The following is a 13,914-nucleotide window of genomic DNA, read 5'->3' as shown; positions in this document are numbered from 1 at the left end:
TAGATAAACTGCAATTTTCCACAGCCTATGGTTCATCTATAAAATAGAATTTAATCTATTAGTCTTTTATTAATGAAGGGAATATGGAAGAATACAAGTGACAAAACTAACGTATTGAAACAATAAGTCATAGTTTTTAAAAGAAGGGTTCCAGAAGAGAGATCCTAAAAACCAAGGACTGATTTATCATATATTACAATGTATTATGATGGGTCATTCCATTATATGCCTCCTGATAAGATGCAATAGGAAATTCACAGCAGCATCTAAGAGGTATTCTTGCCAAAAACACTGAACATGAATATTACCAAGCCTCTAGATTTAATTTTCTAAAGGGGATGAAGGAATGAGATAAACAACATCACTAAAATACTATCAGCCAAATTTAGACTCTGGAAAATTCTACAAGCCTAATGATCTTTCAATAAGTGGCACCCAAATAAGTAAGTAAAGACTTAAGAGACATATTAACCAAATGCAATGTATAGCTAGCTCGTTTAGATTTTGATTTGAACAAGGCAACTGTAAGAAGACATTAAGACACAATTAGGGAAAACTGAACATGGACTAGGTATTTAATGAGATTAAGAGTTACTGTTTGTTGAGTACGGTAAGGATATCATGACAATTTTTTTTTAGAGGACCTTATCTATTAGATATACACATTGGACTACTCTAATAAGATCATATCTGAGATCTGCATTAAAATTTAACAGTAACCCACTCCCTTGAAGGGGGAGGGAGAGGGAGAAGATCAAATGGGAACAGCAATGTGTTGATATTTGTTCAAGATGGACGGTGGAATTTTACCTTAGTGTATACCTAAAAATTTCTGTAATAAAATCTTCTAAAGGTACTATAATTTAAACCATTCCAAGCAATATAACGAAAACAAAATTGCATCTTGAGGTTATTTATATGAGGTCATATATATGATGAGTCTGTTCTTTTATTATTGTGGTTTTCCCATTTTTGAATTCTATTTTATTCATTTTCAACTAGTTATTTCCTGTGCTGTTATTACAACAGCAAAACAGTTGGGAAATTTTAAATATAAAAGTTATGATAAATTATAAAGCTTGTAAGGGTTAAATTATCAAATTAGATAGTACAAATAAAGTACTCAGCATAGGGCCTGATAGAAAGCTAACATTTACTGAACCCTTAGTTTCATTATTATAATAAAGATAAACAAAAGGCCATCTCCCATGATGCATCAATATTCAAAAACATTTAAGTCTAGGATAGTAATTTTCAAGCAAATTGTCATCTCACCTATGTTGGTTTTGATTAAATTTTAAAAACACCTTTAAAGCAGTATGGCAGAGGAACAAAAGTAAATATCCAATCATTGTATATACAAAGTAAGTCCAGAAACAGAGAAAGGCATACAGACATATAAAATCTGGTATATGATAAAGACAACATTTCATAACAGTAAGGAAAGGATGAATTGTTCTGGTGTTTGATCCCCACACTCTTATCCTTAACCAAACCATTGCTATTAAAGTAGAAAATAAGTGAATTTTATATAACTTTGAGTGAAGCACAATTTTCTAGGTGTGCCACTAAAGATATCATTGGGAGAGGGACTTCCCTGGTGGCTCAGTGGTTAAGAATCCGCCTGCCAATGCAGGGGACACGGGTTCGAGCCCTGGTCCAGGAAGATCCCACATGCCACAGAGCAACAAAGCCCGTGACAACTACTGAGCCTGTGCTCTAGAGCCCGCGAGCCAAAACTACTGAGGCTGCATGCCACAACTACTGAAGCCCGAGCACCTAGAGCCTATGCTCCGCAACAAGAGAAGCCACCGCAAGGAGAAGCCCGTGCACCGCGACGAAGAGTAGCCCCTGCTCTCCGCAACTAGAGAAAGCCCACACACAGCAACGAAGACCCAATACAGCCCAAAATAAATAAATAAATAAATATATTATTTTTTAAAAAAAAGATATTGAGAGAAAATGGATAGAACTCACTACATAGGAAACGCGAACTCTTATGCATCAAGAAGTCAAATGAAATCAAAAGGAAAATAATTGGGAAAATAACTATTAATGAAATGAAGGGGTATTAAATGAATTAATACCTTTAATTAATTATAAAAAACTTAAAAAAATCAATGTGGAAAAGATAACACGTTGAAAAAAGATACACACGCCATGAAAAAGCAATTCCAAATGGCTAAGCGTAATGAAAAAAATGTCACCTCAACTAGAGATTAAAGATTTAGCTACAAGGATCCTCCTTATAACCATTATTTGGAAAAAGAGCAGAAACAACTTTAAGGTCCATACAGGAAGGGAAAGGCTAAATAATTATGAAGCAATCACTCAGTATGTCTACAAACCACTAAAAATGATGTAATATATTATCAGTAACATGGGAAAATGTCCATGTATAATAAGCAAAAAAAGCAGACTACAAAACATAAGTAAATAGCATTTGTAGAATGATCTCGTTTTTGTAAAAAAACACACCTGTTTATGGAGGACTATGTAAACAAAGACTTAAAATCACGTCCACCTCACCTCTGGGAGGGTAGAACAGGGGGAGGAGAAAGCAGAGTGTTCTCCTTTTAACTTGTCTTTTTTTATGATTTTATGTAGTAAATACATATGCTTTTTGCTTGCATAAGACATAAGTCAGTACCTTATCTTGAGCTACAAAAATGAGAAATGGTAAACACCAAAGAACAGAAGAGTGGGAAGTGAGGAATACCTTAACTTAGTGACTTAATCTCTCTCAAACAAAACCAAACATATAAATAAATCTCGCAAACAAATAAAATCATTTTATTTGTAAGAAAAGGAGGGCAGGGGTTTATTTCCTCCTTAAAGAAACAGGTATACACTGTAATATATACAGCTTTAAATCTGTCAGTCATACCTCAATAAAGCTGGAGGTGGGGTGGAGAGTAAAATCTATTAAAAAAAAACAACCAAACAAAAAAGAATAGGCAAAAGTTACTGAAAAAACAGTACTATGAAATTGCTTATTCAGTGTTATTTATTGACTCAATGGCTTATGCTTAATCTTTAACCTAACCAACTTAATGATAAAATTATACATTTTTTTCACCTCAGGATACTTAAAGCAACAAGGAAACACCTGTACTTACAGTCATGATAAAAAACAACTCCAACTCTTAACACCCAAATTTTACAATAGGCCCTGTTATCTTAGCTAAGCACTAAACTAAAATTCTTTTTTTCTCATCTGTCATATCTTTGAAACCAACTACACATTAAAAAAGGGTCAGATGCCCTAAGAGAAAAGCAGCAGCTCAGTCTGGAAGCTACAGAGAAAGGCTATTACAATTCCCTCGCTGGTTCTTGCCCTTGTCCCACGGATAGGTTAGTTAAAAACAGGCAATCACTGCCTCTCCTGCCCCAATAACTGTGTCTGGACTAGGCAACTCTTTCCAACTAATAACTTACATGATTTAACCAGTTCTAAGAAAAGTTCTTAGGCAAATCCAGGTAACTGGAGATAAAAGAACACTAGCTAAAAGGCAGGATTCTTGAAGGCTGATCTTAAGCTTCCAAAGGAAGTTCATTCCTCACACACTCATATTCCCACCAGGGCACCCTGAATCAAAAGAAGAACTGAGAGCCACCAGAAGTTCATCTCTTCCAGAAGATGATGGATAACTTTTCCATTTAGTCACAATAGACGGTGCTAACAGCCGCTAGGAATCTAGATGCTTTGAGAACACTTTCTAGTAATTCCAGGGATAGAAAAATCTCTTTAACTTTGGAATGAGACTCTTTGCAAGAGCACTGTCAGAGAGGTTAGTAAGACAATGACATTCTGGCAGTGAAAAGCACAAAATGACACTTCTGCTACCAAAATAGCTCTGAAAATTGTCTGCATTAATACCATAAGCAGGTGGCTATTCCACAATGAGAAAAGAAAAAAGTTAAGTAGTGGTGGTAAGTTAAGAAGTGTGGTAGTAAAAAAAAGATGTAACACATCAAGATCCAATAAACAGATTTTCCCATTTCTCAAATGGAGCAACAGGAGTATATATTAAGTATCTGAAGCAACTGAGCTGGCAGAACCAGAAGTAGAAACCAGGATTAATTAACTTCTTGCTGTAACAACTAGTCTACTAAATGATTTATCAGTGGTAACTATATGAGGCAGCATTCAGTAAATAAAAACAAGGAAGGCCAATTAGGAATTTGGCTTTCAGAGACACTTCTCTGACACAGCATGTTTCCTTCTGTTCCTGTGAAGCACTGGTCATACGGTACAAATTATTTTAGTAACTATCCTTGTGAAATCATATGGTCCAATCTGACTCAAAGGAGAACTGTAGGGACTTCCCTGGTGGTGCAGTGGTTAAGAATCCACCTGCCAATGCAGGGGACACAGGTTGGAGCCCTGGTCCAGGAAGATCCCACATACGGCGAAGCAAATAAGCCTGTGCACCACAACTACTAAGCCTGTGCTCTACAGCCCACAAGCCACAACTACTGAGGCCGCGTGCTGCAACTACCGAGGCTCGCGCGCCTAGAGTCCGTGCTCTACCACAAGAGAAGCCACTGAAATGAGAAGCCCCCGTGCACCGCAATGAAGAGTAGCCCCCACTCGCCGCGACTAAAGCCCACGCGCAGCAATGAAGACCCAACGCAGCCAATAAATAAATAAATAAATAAAATGTCAAAAGAAAAAAAGCAGAATTGCACATAGTCAAGTAGTAAGAACAAATATGGAGCTCTGAATCCACAATATCGTTGTGAACAGAAGCTATCATTAATTGCAACAAACTTCTGAATGAGGAAAAACAACAGAGGCTTGGTGACTGATGAAGCAGTGCATTTTAAGTTGTAGCCCTTAATACCTACTGCAAGGCTGCAACCAAGCTAGAACCAATATGCCCTCTAAGACCACAGAGCAGCTCTTCAAGAGGACTTCCAAGTAAAGATCAACTCCCTGCTCTAAAGCAGAAACCGGCTAGTCAACAGCCCTGCCTATGTGCACAGAAGTCCTGACAACTTTTCTGTCATCTCATTTTTAATATAAATAGGCAGCAATTTACTGTAAGTATGGTATACACTTCAATTAAAAAATCATATATAGACATGCAACCATCACCATAAAATACTCCAGATAATTAAATTCAAACTGCAGAAACAAAACCAAAAACTGTAATTCACATCACAAGAGATTTAAGAAACTACTGCAACCACAAAAAAAGGAATGCTATGAAAAAGTACCCATAACAAGAAACAGCAATGAAGGGAGGCTGTATGGAAAGACGGCTATGCAGAAGACAAGAAAGCAACCACCCAGACTGGAGTAAGAACTGGAAGGACAGAGGACTGGAAGAGAGAAGGGTCTAGAACAAAAGAAAAGTTTTATTAATTTGATATTATGCTTGAAAAGCTGGAAGAAGATAGGAGTGCAATGAAGTCACAATGAAATTTAAAAACAACAACAACAAAGGCCATTATAAACTCCAGAAAAAACAAAAGCCTTTATAAGAAAGAAAACGCAATCATTTGATTGTGTAGGCTCTACATATTTACAGGCATAATACGCACAGTAAGCTTTGCAAGACTCCAGTTGATAGGACAAGAAATAAAGGTATATTATCTCAATTTACAAAGATAATGTAGGAACAAAAACCTCATGATATAACTATACAGGGGATCTATACAGAAGGGTAGAAGTAGGAGTGACGGAGTATATGAACTAAGTTGCTTCTCTCATAGCGGAAAGTTAATAGACAATGTCTACAATTGGCAAATCAATAAATAGTAGCATGAGGATATTAGAGATACGGAAGTAATCAAAATAACTAAAACTAGGAACAGAGTTAAACATGATTCCCTCGGGAAAGAGAGGGACCAGGGACGGCTGTTTTTCATTAAAAATTCTTTAATATTTTAACAATGTGCTGTATTATTTTGATAAACTTAAAAATGTATTTTAAGGACAGAGGTGACGAGAATACCCAGAGTCCCACAACGTGATCACAACGACCATGGGACACGTACCTCCACCTTGATGGCACACCGTCCGATGGCCCGCACAGCTTTGCGCACAAAGTCGACATCCACCTCTGTGGCATATTCCTTCAGTTCTGCCAGAACCTGTTAAAAAATCCATGAAGCGAACAATCATTAAGGATTCTCCAGCAGCAATTTCATGGCCTAGGTCTTTCTGAAGTCCAGATCTTAAGATCTAAGTTACTAGATCTTAACTTGAATCTACTTTAAGTCTGACCTGAGCAATGTTGGCTTGGGATGCCAAACGAATCATGATGTCCAATTTCTCTAGTTTCACGTAGATGGGATCATTGTACTTCACAAAGAAAACTTTGATCTCCTGCTTCAAGATTTCAGGCCTGTGGTACACAGAAACACAAGATAAGGAAGGTGAGGCATATATTGATATATCCTTCTGAGTCTGCATTAATACCTAACCTGTGCTTCTCTGCTCTCCATTCACACACTCCACTCCAGGGGAAAAAACTCACGAACTTCCTCTACACCCCTCTAACCTGATCCATCTGGCAGACTATTTTTATCCTTTTTAAGGAGTAAAGTATACATTGCCAAGAAGAACCACTGGAAGAACAACCTGATCCAAATTGAACCATATTAAGCAGACACTAGCTATCATACAACTAAGAGTTCCTTCAGAAAAGAAACTAAATTGTAGAGCAACACCAGGCATTCATTGTAGGAACACTCTAAAATCAACTGTTAGCCTCCTGACCCTGGGCAAGTTGCTCTGCCATATAGTATTTTCATTTCCATACATTAAACAGAGTTTTAACACAGTCCTCTTTAATACTGATGTTATTAAGTTTAATTCAAAATTACAAACACTTTAATCACCAATTCATTTTTTCCCAACCTTTTCTGGACGATTAGGTTGATGTTCCTCAGGGCGACGTACTGCACCTCTGGCTCCCCAGACAGCAAAGTGACAAGTGGAGGGGCCAACTTCTTCAGCAGCATATTGTAGTAGTCAGAGTCCTTGGGTAACAACTCTAGAAATTTCATTAGGACTTTTACTGCTGAAAGCACCACTGCTGAGTTGGCATGAGATAGCCGAGGAGTTACCCGCTCACAGATACTGAGGACAGAAAATGAAAATTAGTACCTTAAATTATAATTTCTTTGCTCAATCCAATCTATAAGGTAATGTTGTCAGAGGTTCCCATGGCCCAGGTATAAAGAAATTAGAAAATCAGTTAGAAAAGTCAAAACTCCATACATAGGTAAATTTGGGATCCAACACTGTAGACGCCTCAATCCCAACAAACTACAAACAGAGCAGGGATATCAGAAGACTTTAGGAAACCAGCAATAAGGGATGTTCAAACTGGAAGGAAACTAGCCAATACCCCAAACACCTGAAGCTCACACCATTTACCTTCCTATTTTATAGTCCTCTCTGTCTCCCCATATTATGTAAGGGCTCCCTGCCTCACAGCCCATTTCTCCTCAGCCTATACGAAGTCAAATTAAGCATTCTGAGAGTTATTTCGTAGTGAGAGATATCAACCAACTGTGGCTGAAGTTTCACTGTAAGATGCAGAAGGAGATGGGCTGACAGGGAAAACCACCCAACCTCTTGCATTCAGCATAAGGGAATCTCGGAAAGGGTGTTTGTTTGTTTTTAACAACACAATATCACTGCAATACTTTCTCAACCTCATCCCCTTCTCCTAGTCCCTGCCACCTACACTTAAATGTCTCATAAAATATAGAATATTTAGTTATCCACTGAGGGTTCTTCAGAAATTAACCTAATTTTGATAGCTCTGAGGCAACGTGAGTGGCTAGCTGACTCAGTTAAAGACACAAGATAAGTAAGCTGTGTTTTTCTCCCTTCCTCCTGTATCTACTTGGCTGACTCCCTGACCTCCTTTAGGTCTTTATACAAATGCTACCTCCTCAGGGAGACCTTTCCTGACCACCCAGCAGTTGTTAGATCTCTTCCTTACTTCACCTTTCTTGTTAGCACTTATCATCATCCGACCTATTCTATGCTGTATTACGTACACATATTACATATACTTCTGCCCTATCCCTCAGAATAGGTGTTCCATAAGAGCTATGGTTTTTGTCTGTCCACTGCTATATCCTCAGAGCCTAGAACAATGCCTGGCATACAGCATACGCTCAATAAATATCTGTTGAGTGAATGAGTGTGAGATGTCAATGACCAAGAGAAAATAAAATGGTATGTAAAGTTCTTTCCAAAAGATATTTGTACTTTCAGTGATAGAAAGAAACTATCAGGGTGAGCTTTGGTTAAATCCAGAGGGAACAATTTCCCAGACAAGTGAAGAGCACTTACACTATAGTAGCTCGAGCTTTAGCCGGGCAAGGAAGGTTCCTATCTACCATAATTAAAATGAAGAGCCAGGGCTTCCCTGGTGGCACAGTGGTTGAGAGTCTGCCTACCGATGCAGGGGACACGGATTCGTGCCCCGGTCCGGGAAGATCGCACATGCCGCGGAGCAGCTGGGCCCGTGAGCCGTGGCCACTGAGCCTGCGCGCCCGGAGCCTGTGCTCCGCAACGGGAAAGGCCACAGCGATGAGAGGCCCGCGTACCGCAAAAAAATAAATAAAATAAAATAAAATGAAGAGCCAACAATTCTTCAGAATTATTTTGCCTAGTACAGTGCCTATATACACAAAATGCTCAATAAAAACTGATGATACCTCCAATTCTGTAAACTAAAATGTATGTATGTGTATATGATATTTAGTAGTCAGTATCTGATAGTCAAAGAAAATCTGCAACACTAAAGTGGTAGAGAGCTGAGCAGAACAATCCAGGTGTGCCTTCCAAAATCTTCTCCAAATTCAGACTGATGTGATTCCTATATCTAACGGAAGACATCATACACTTTGCTGGCTCCAACACAGTTTCTCTAGTACTAATTATAGGTATAAGGCAGCTCAATAACTAGTATCAAGCCACTTACTATGTATCTAAAAGAACGAAAATTTTGTTATTACAGTGAGAGACACTCAAAAAACCTTTGTTTGGCCACAACTACTGAGCCCACGTGCCACAACTACTGAAGCCCACATGCCTAGAGCCCGTGCTCCGCAACAAGAGAAGCCACTGCAACGAGAAGCCCGTGGACAGCAACAAAGAGTAGCCGCCGCTCGCCACAACTAGAGAAAGCCTGTGCACAGCAACGAAGACCCAACGCGGCCAAAAATAAATAAATTAATAAATAAATTAAAAAAAAAAAAAAAAAAAAAACCTTTGTTTGCCAAATGGCTAGGAATTGCTGTATGGGAGATGTGAGACCATGATGAGGGAGAGTTTTTTCAGAGGGTTGTAACTATCCTGTTCAAAAAAGAAATGAAAAATACACATCTCTTAAGAAGAGCTATTTTTTGCATGGTTTACTCTATCACCTAAAATGTTCCTAAATACATTGAGAAAATACCACAGGATAGCAATATATATCCCATAAGCCACTGATTTTCTCAACGTAACAGACCCTTATTCTAATACAGACTTACTAGAAATTATTGAACCAGGCAAGACTCCTAGATACTATCCAGAAAAACAGACTGACCTCTGAGCCTCCCGGTCATCTTTAGGGTTGTAATTAGACAGGCAGTCCAGGATGAAAATCTGGCCCCATTCGGTGCACTCATTCAGGGCTGTCAGTAGCTTATTAATGTTCTGTGGATTCAGATCGAGTAAGTTGCTGTTTGGGTGAGATTCACTGATTTCAGATAATGCTGCTACAGCATTAGCCACCACCTGGGAAAGAAGCAGATATGACCTTGATTTGTCAAGAACAGTACAATTATTTCTCTGGATCACTTCATAGATCTCAACTCATAACCGTTCCTGAACATTTTACCCAGTCAGCTAGAAAGAGATATACTGCTTTCAAAACGTATAATAAACCAATGATGGCATATATAGCTTCCTCATGGTCAGGCAACACAGAATTAAAACAATTCACGTATTAGCAGAGAGTCCCTCATGATTTACTATTAAAACAATAATAATTTTAATAGTAGTCAAAACTATCAGTAGAATTAAGACACATGAACAGCTGTAAAAGAAGTGAAGGTTAGGGACTTCCCTGGCAGTCCAGTGGTTAAGACTCGTGCTTCCACTGCAGGGGGGCATGGGTTCGATCCCTGGTTGGAGAACTAAGATCCCACATGCCTCGCAGCCAAAACAAAACAAAAAACACAAAACAGTGAAGTTTAAATATGAAACATGTACATTAGGCAATGGAAAGAAAACTCTAGGCCGAACAATTTTACAGGTGTATATGGGTGTGCATGTACTGGGGGGTGGGGAGGCGATACTTCCGGTGTCAATCACACCTTAAGTCTCAGAGTAAGAATATGTGACCTTGAAACCATAGTTCACTGTAACATCATGTTGGGCAAGCACATAATCTCCATGAAATTCAATTTCCTCATCTGAAAATGGGATAATTTAATCCACCTCACAGATTAGCTTTAGTTTGAGGATAAAATCAGATGCCTTATGTATGAGTGCTTTCTACAAAGCCTTATAGAAAGTTAAGGTGGTAATATTACCATAATTCATCAAGACTGAGTTGCACAGTTTTTCATATTAACATCTCTGAAGTTGGGATATATTTAATAATCAACGGCATGTCAGCTTAATAGGAGGTATTTTTCTTTCTACGTAATACAGGAAATAACAATGCATCTTAGAATCAATGAAATATGGTACCTCAAATGTATCCTTAACTCAGGCACTATGATAAATGAAAAGTTGCTACCAAATATAAGAAAGTACACTTGTATCCTGACTTACAGACCCAGAAATCCATACTAGCTGCAAGAAAAAAAAGTGGACACTTGATCAAAATTACAGATTATGTCTAATTTAACTAAGAAATCTACAACCAATGAATGTTTAAAGTAATTTTAAGATTATAAAAACACCCAAAAATAAACAAAACAGACAAAAAACTATAGCTCTGTACAAGTGAATTTAAAACCACATTTTGCAGTGAGGCTCTCAGCTGGCGCTAAATATTAGCACAGTAAGGCTATATATAAATATTCTGTAAGCATAAATGAGATGCAATAGGTAGCAGCTTCATTAATTATGTATATTGAAAAGATTCTCAAAAATGTCAACTCATTTTTAGTTCTTACTAAAGTCCCTGTTAAAAGCTTGAGAAACTAAGAGTGGTATGATTATCCTTTTGCTAGCAAGAGAAGAAACATAATGGTTACAGTTTAGCTGTTGATTTTAATATCCGTATCACTTGGGTACTCTGCAGATTATCCCAGTATATGATTTTACCTAGAAGATAAATTCTAGAGAATATGATTTTTTAAATCAAATAATACATTCATGACAGTATCCATTAACTAAGATAATGATGTCACAAATGGAATCACCTTCAGTTATAATTTAGTGATCAGGACAAAAAATTCCAAGATGAAAAAAAATCAAAAGTTCACTTGGTAAGTATGATTATGGATATAATATTTTATTGTTATTAAGACAAATCGAGAAGGATTATCTAGTCCACCTATCACATGGTAGCAGGCATGAGGTTCTTTCCTGACTTAATTTTTGTTTGCCAACCACACCATCAAGCATGGCCTTCAGTAAAAATTAAAAAAGCATGAAAAGTGAAACAATAATCTCCATCATCTCAGTGCTTTACATGCAGGGAAAAGAGACTGTATTTCCCCTGTATAATACGCTTAACACACTGGATTACAGGATAAAGGATCAAAATGTCACATGCAAGAACAAATGCCTGTTTTCCTCTCTCGCTGCCAACACACGCCCAGTCTTGGTTACCAGTTCGTCCAAAACAAATGTCCTGTCACAACTTACCATTTCTGCCAGTCAAATTTTTTTAATGTTAAAAAAAAAGTAAATATAAGGTCTGTTAACAGGAAATGTTGAACAGAATGAACAATTAGAATTCCTCTGCTAACATCACAGGTAACTGGAAATTAAACCAAGTATATAATGCAGCTAATGAAGTATACGTTCTGGTGGTAAAACAGGCAGTTTTCACTTATTATCACATTAAAACAAGAAAAGAAACAGGGAAAAGTAAATCTAATTAAAAGATCCAGAGAGATCAGATTATATGATTATGTTTAGAAAAGTCTGCATGGGGAAAAAAGATCACTGCCAAATGGTCACTGAGCCAATGACTGACCAGAGGAGATACACACCCAATAACAAAACTCTACTGCTATTCCTCTAAAATTCCTTCTATTCTACCTTTCCACTTTCATCTCCTAATCTTCACATTCATACTGCTAAGTTTTCAGAAATATACTGAGGTGGGCCCATAAAGAGCTGCTTAGAGTTCTCCTGGTCAGTAAGCCATGCTTCTCTCACTCTAATGGAAACTTAAAATGAGCATCAAATCTCAAGCAGGCAAAGACTGACTTCAAGACAGCAGCTGAGTACCTGGGGTACACAGGACAACTCACCTGTCTCTGTGTTTCTTTGGAATTTTGTATAGAATGTAGTACATATATTATGTTTTTAAAAATAAACTTTAAAAATAATGGATTGAAACATGATTTACTTCCTCTTCCCAGAGAGCCTCCTCCAAACAATAATTCATTATCAAAAGAAAAAATCTGACTCTTGCAGTAACTGCCCTGGTTTACTAGTGTATTAAAACAAAGGTTATGTCTCTTTCTCTTGTACCATCACTTTCAATCTGAACTAAGACTAACATGCATAACATTTTCCCCCCTAGAAAACTGGCAGTTCTTTTAGGAAACACTGCCATGAGGAGAACAATGGCCTTTTAATTATAATCTCAGAAAAACTGGAGTTTCCAAGAAAGAAAGGGGTTTCTAAAGGAAGTTTTGCTTTAAAAATGAATTTATAAATAGGGTTTAAGTGAGTTTTCTCAGCACATTGGTTGATTTACAAAAAGCTGGCATCTAGGCTACAAAGGAACATATCCCATAGCATCAAAAAAAATTTTTTTAATTCATCTTGCCTCCCAATTATGGTAAATTCTGTTCTTCGGGAGACTGCAATGAAACATTCCTCCTCCCCATCCCACCCCTACCCCCGTAGACCTAATATAATATGTATACTTTACAGATACAGATATTAAATACAAACATATACAGAAGTATGCGTGCACATGCATGTGTGTGTGTAAAATCACACTCAGTACTAGACAACTTTTTCTCTGCCCTAACTACAGACTTCCCTTCAATTTGACAGTTCATTGTGGACCCTCGGAGTCTGCTGAATTTTTTTTTAACGTAAGCAATTTGTGTTTTGACTTACTTTATACTATACCTAATAGAATTGGACAAAGAGATAAAAGACAATAATAGCTAAAACTTACTGAACACTTACTATGCCATTTACCTTCCCAGCAACTCTAAGGTAGTTGCTATCAAAATCCACCTATTACAGATAAGGAAATAGCCTTTAAAAATGAATTTATAAATAGGATTAGAGAAATTCAGTGACTTGCTTAGCCTACAAAGCTGGAAAGGGAAAATGCTTGAATACAAACTCAAGGCCTGTATCTGATTCTAGTGTCTGAGTACTAATCACTCTGCCGCCTGCATTTATAGAAGTTCCAAGAGTTGTGAACTTCAAATGGGGGAAAGGGGAAGAAAAATCAAAGCTGGGGAGAATAATATAATCAAAACATTATTTCCAGGCAGATTTATACAAGGAGAAAAATGTATTCTCCTACTTTATGTATTTCAGAGATAATCACATCCTAGCAGCACTTCAAAGAGGCAAGATTTACTATCCAGCTATAAAATCTGATTTATAAGCTACCCGTCTCATATGCAGCAATTCTGAGGACATAAATTTGACATTACTTTTTTTTTATTTTTGGCTGCGCCCTGCGGCCTGCAGGATCTTCTTCCCTGCAAGTGGAGTCTTAACAACTGGACCAC

At 37.6% G+C, this 13,914-nt stretch overlaps 1 protein-coding gene across 1 annotated transcript in view; it reads right to left on the bottom strand.

The window, feature by feature from the left end:
* The window catches only part of AP2B1 (adaptor related protein complex 2 subunit beta 1), a 111,962-nt gene that overhangs the window by 75,070 nt on the left and 22,978 nt on the right, over positions 1-13,914 (bottom strand). The window contains exons 6-9 of the mRNA XM_079724991.1: positions 9,567-9,757; positions 6,872-7,093; positions 6,236-6,356; positions 6,007-6,102 (exon numbers count right to left, since the gene is read on the bottom strand). Coding sequence (XP_079581117.1) covers positions 6,007-6,102; positions 6,236-6,356; positions 6,872-7,093; positions 9,567-9,757 — 630 coding nt within the window. The remainder of the gene's footprint in view (positions 1-6,006; positions 6,103-6,235; positions 6,357-6,871; positions 7,094-9,566; positions 9,758-13,914) is intronic.

The sequence above is a fragment of the Hyperoodon ampullatus genome (genome assembly GCF_949752795.1).
Source record: "Hyperoodon ampullatus genome assembly, chromosome: 19".
NCBI classification, from domain to species: Eukaryota; Metazoa; Chordata; class Mammalia; order Artiodactyla; family Ziphiidae; genus Hyperoodon; species Hyperoodon ampullatus.
The sequence above is the reverse complement of the archived record's forward strand: the minus strand, read 5'-3'. Positions and strand labels throughout refer to the sequence as shown.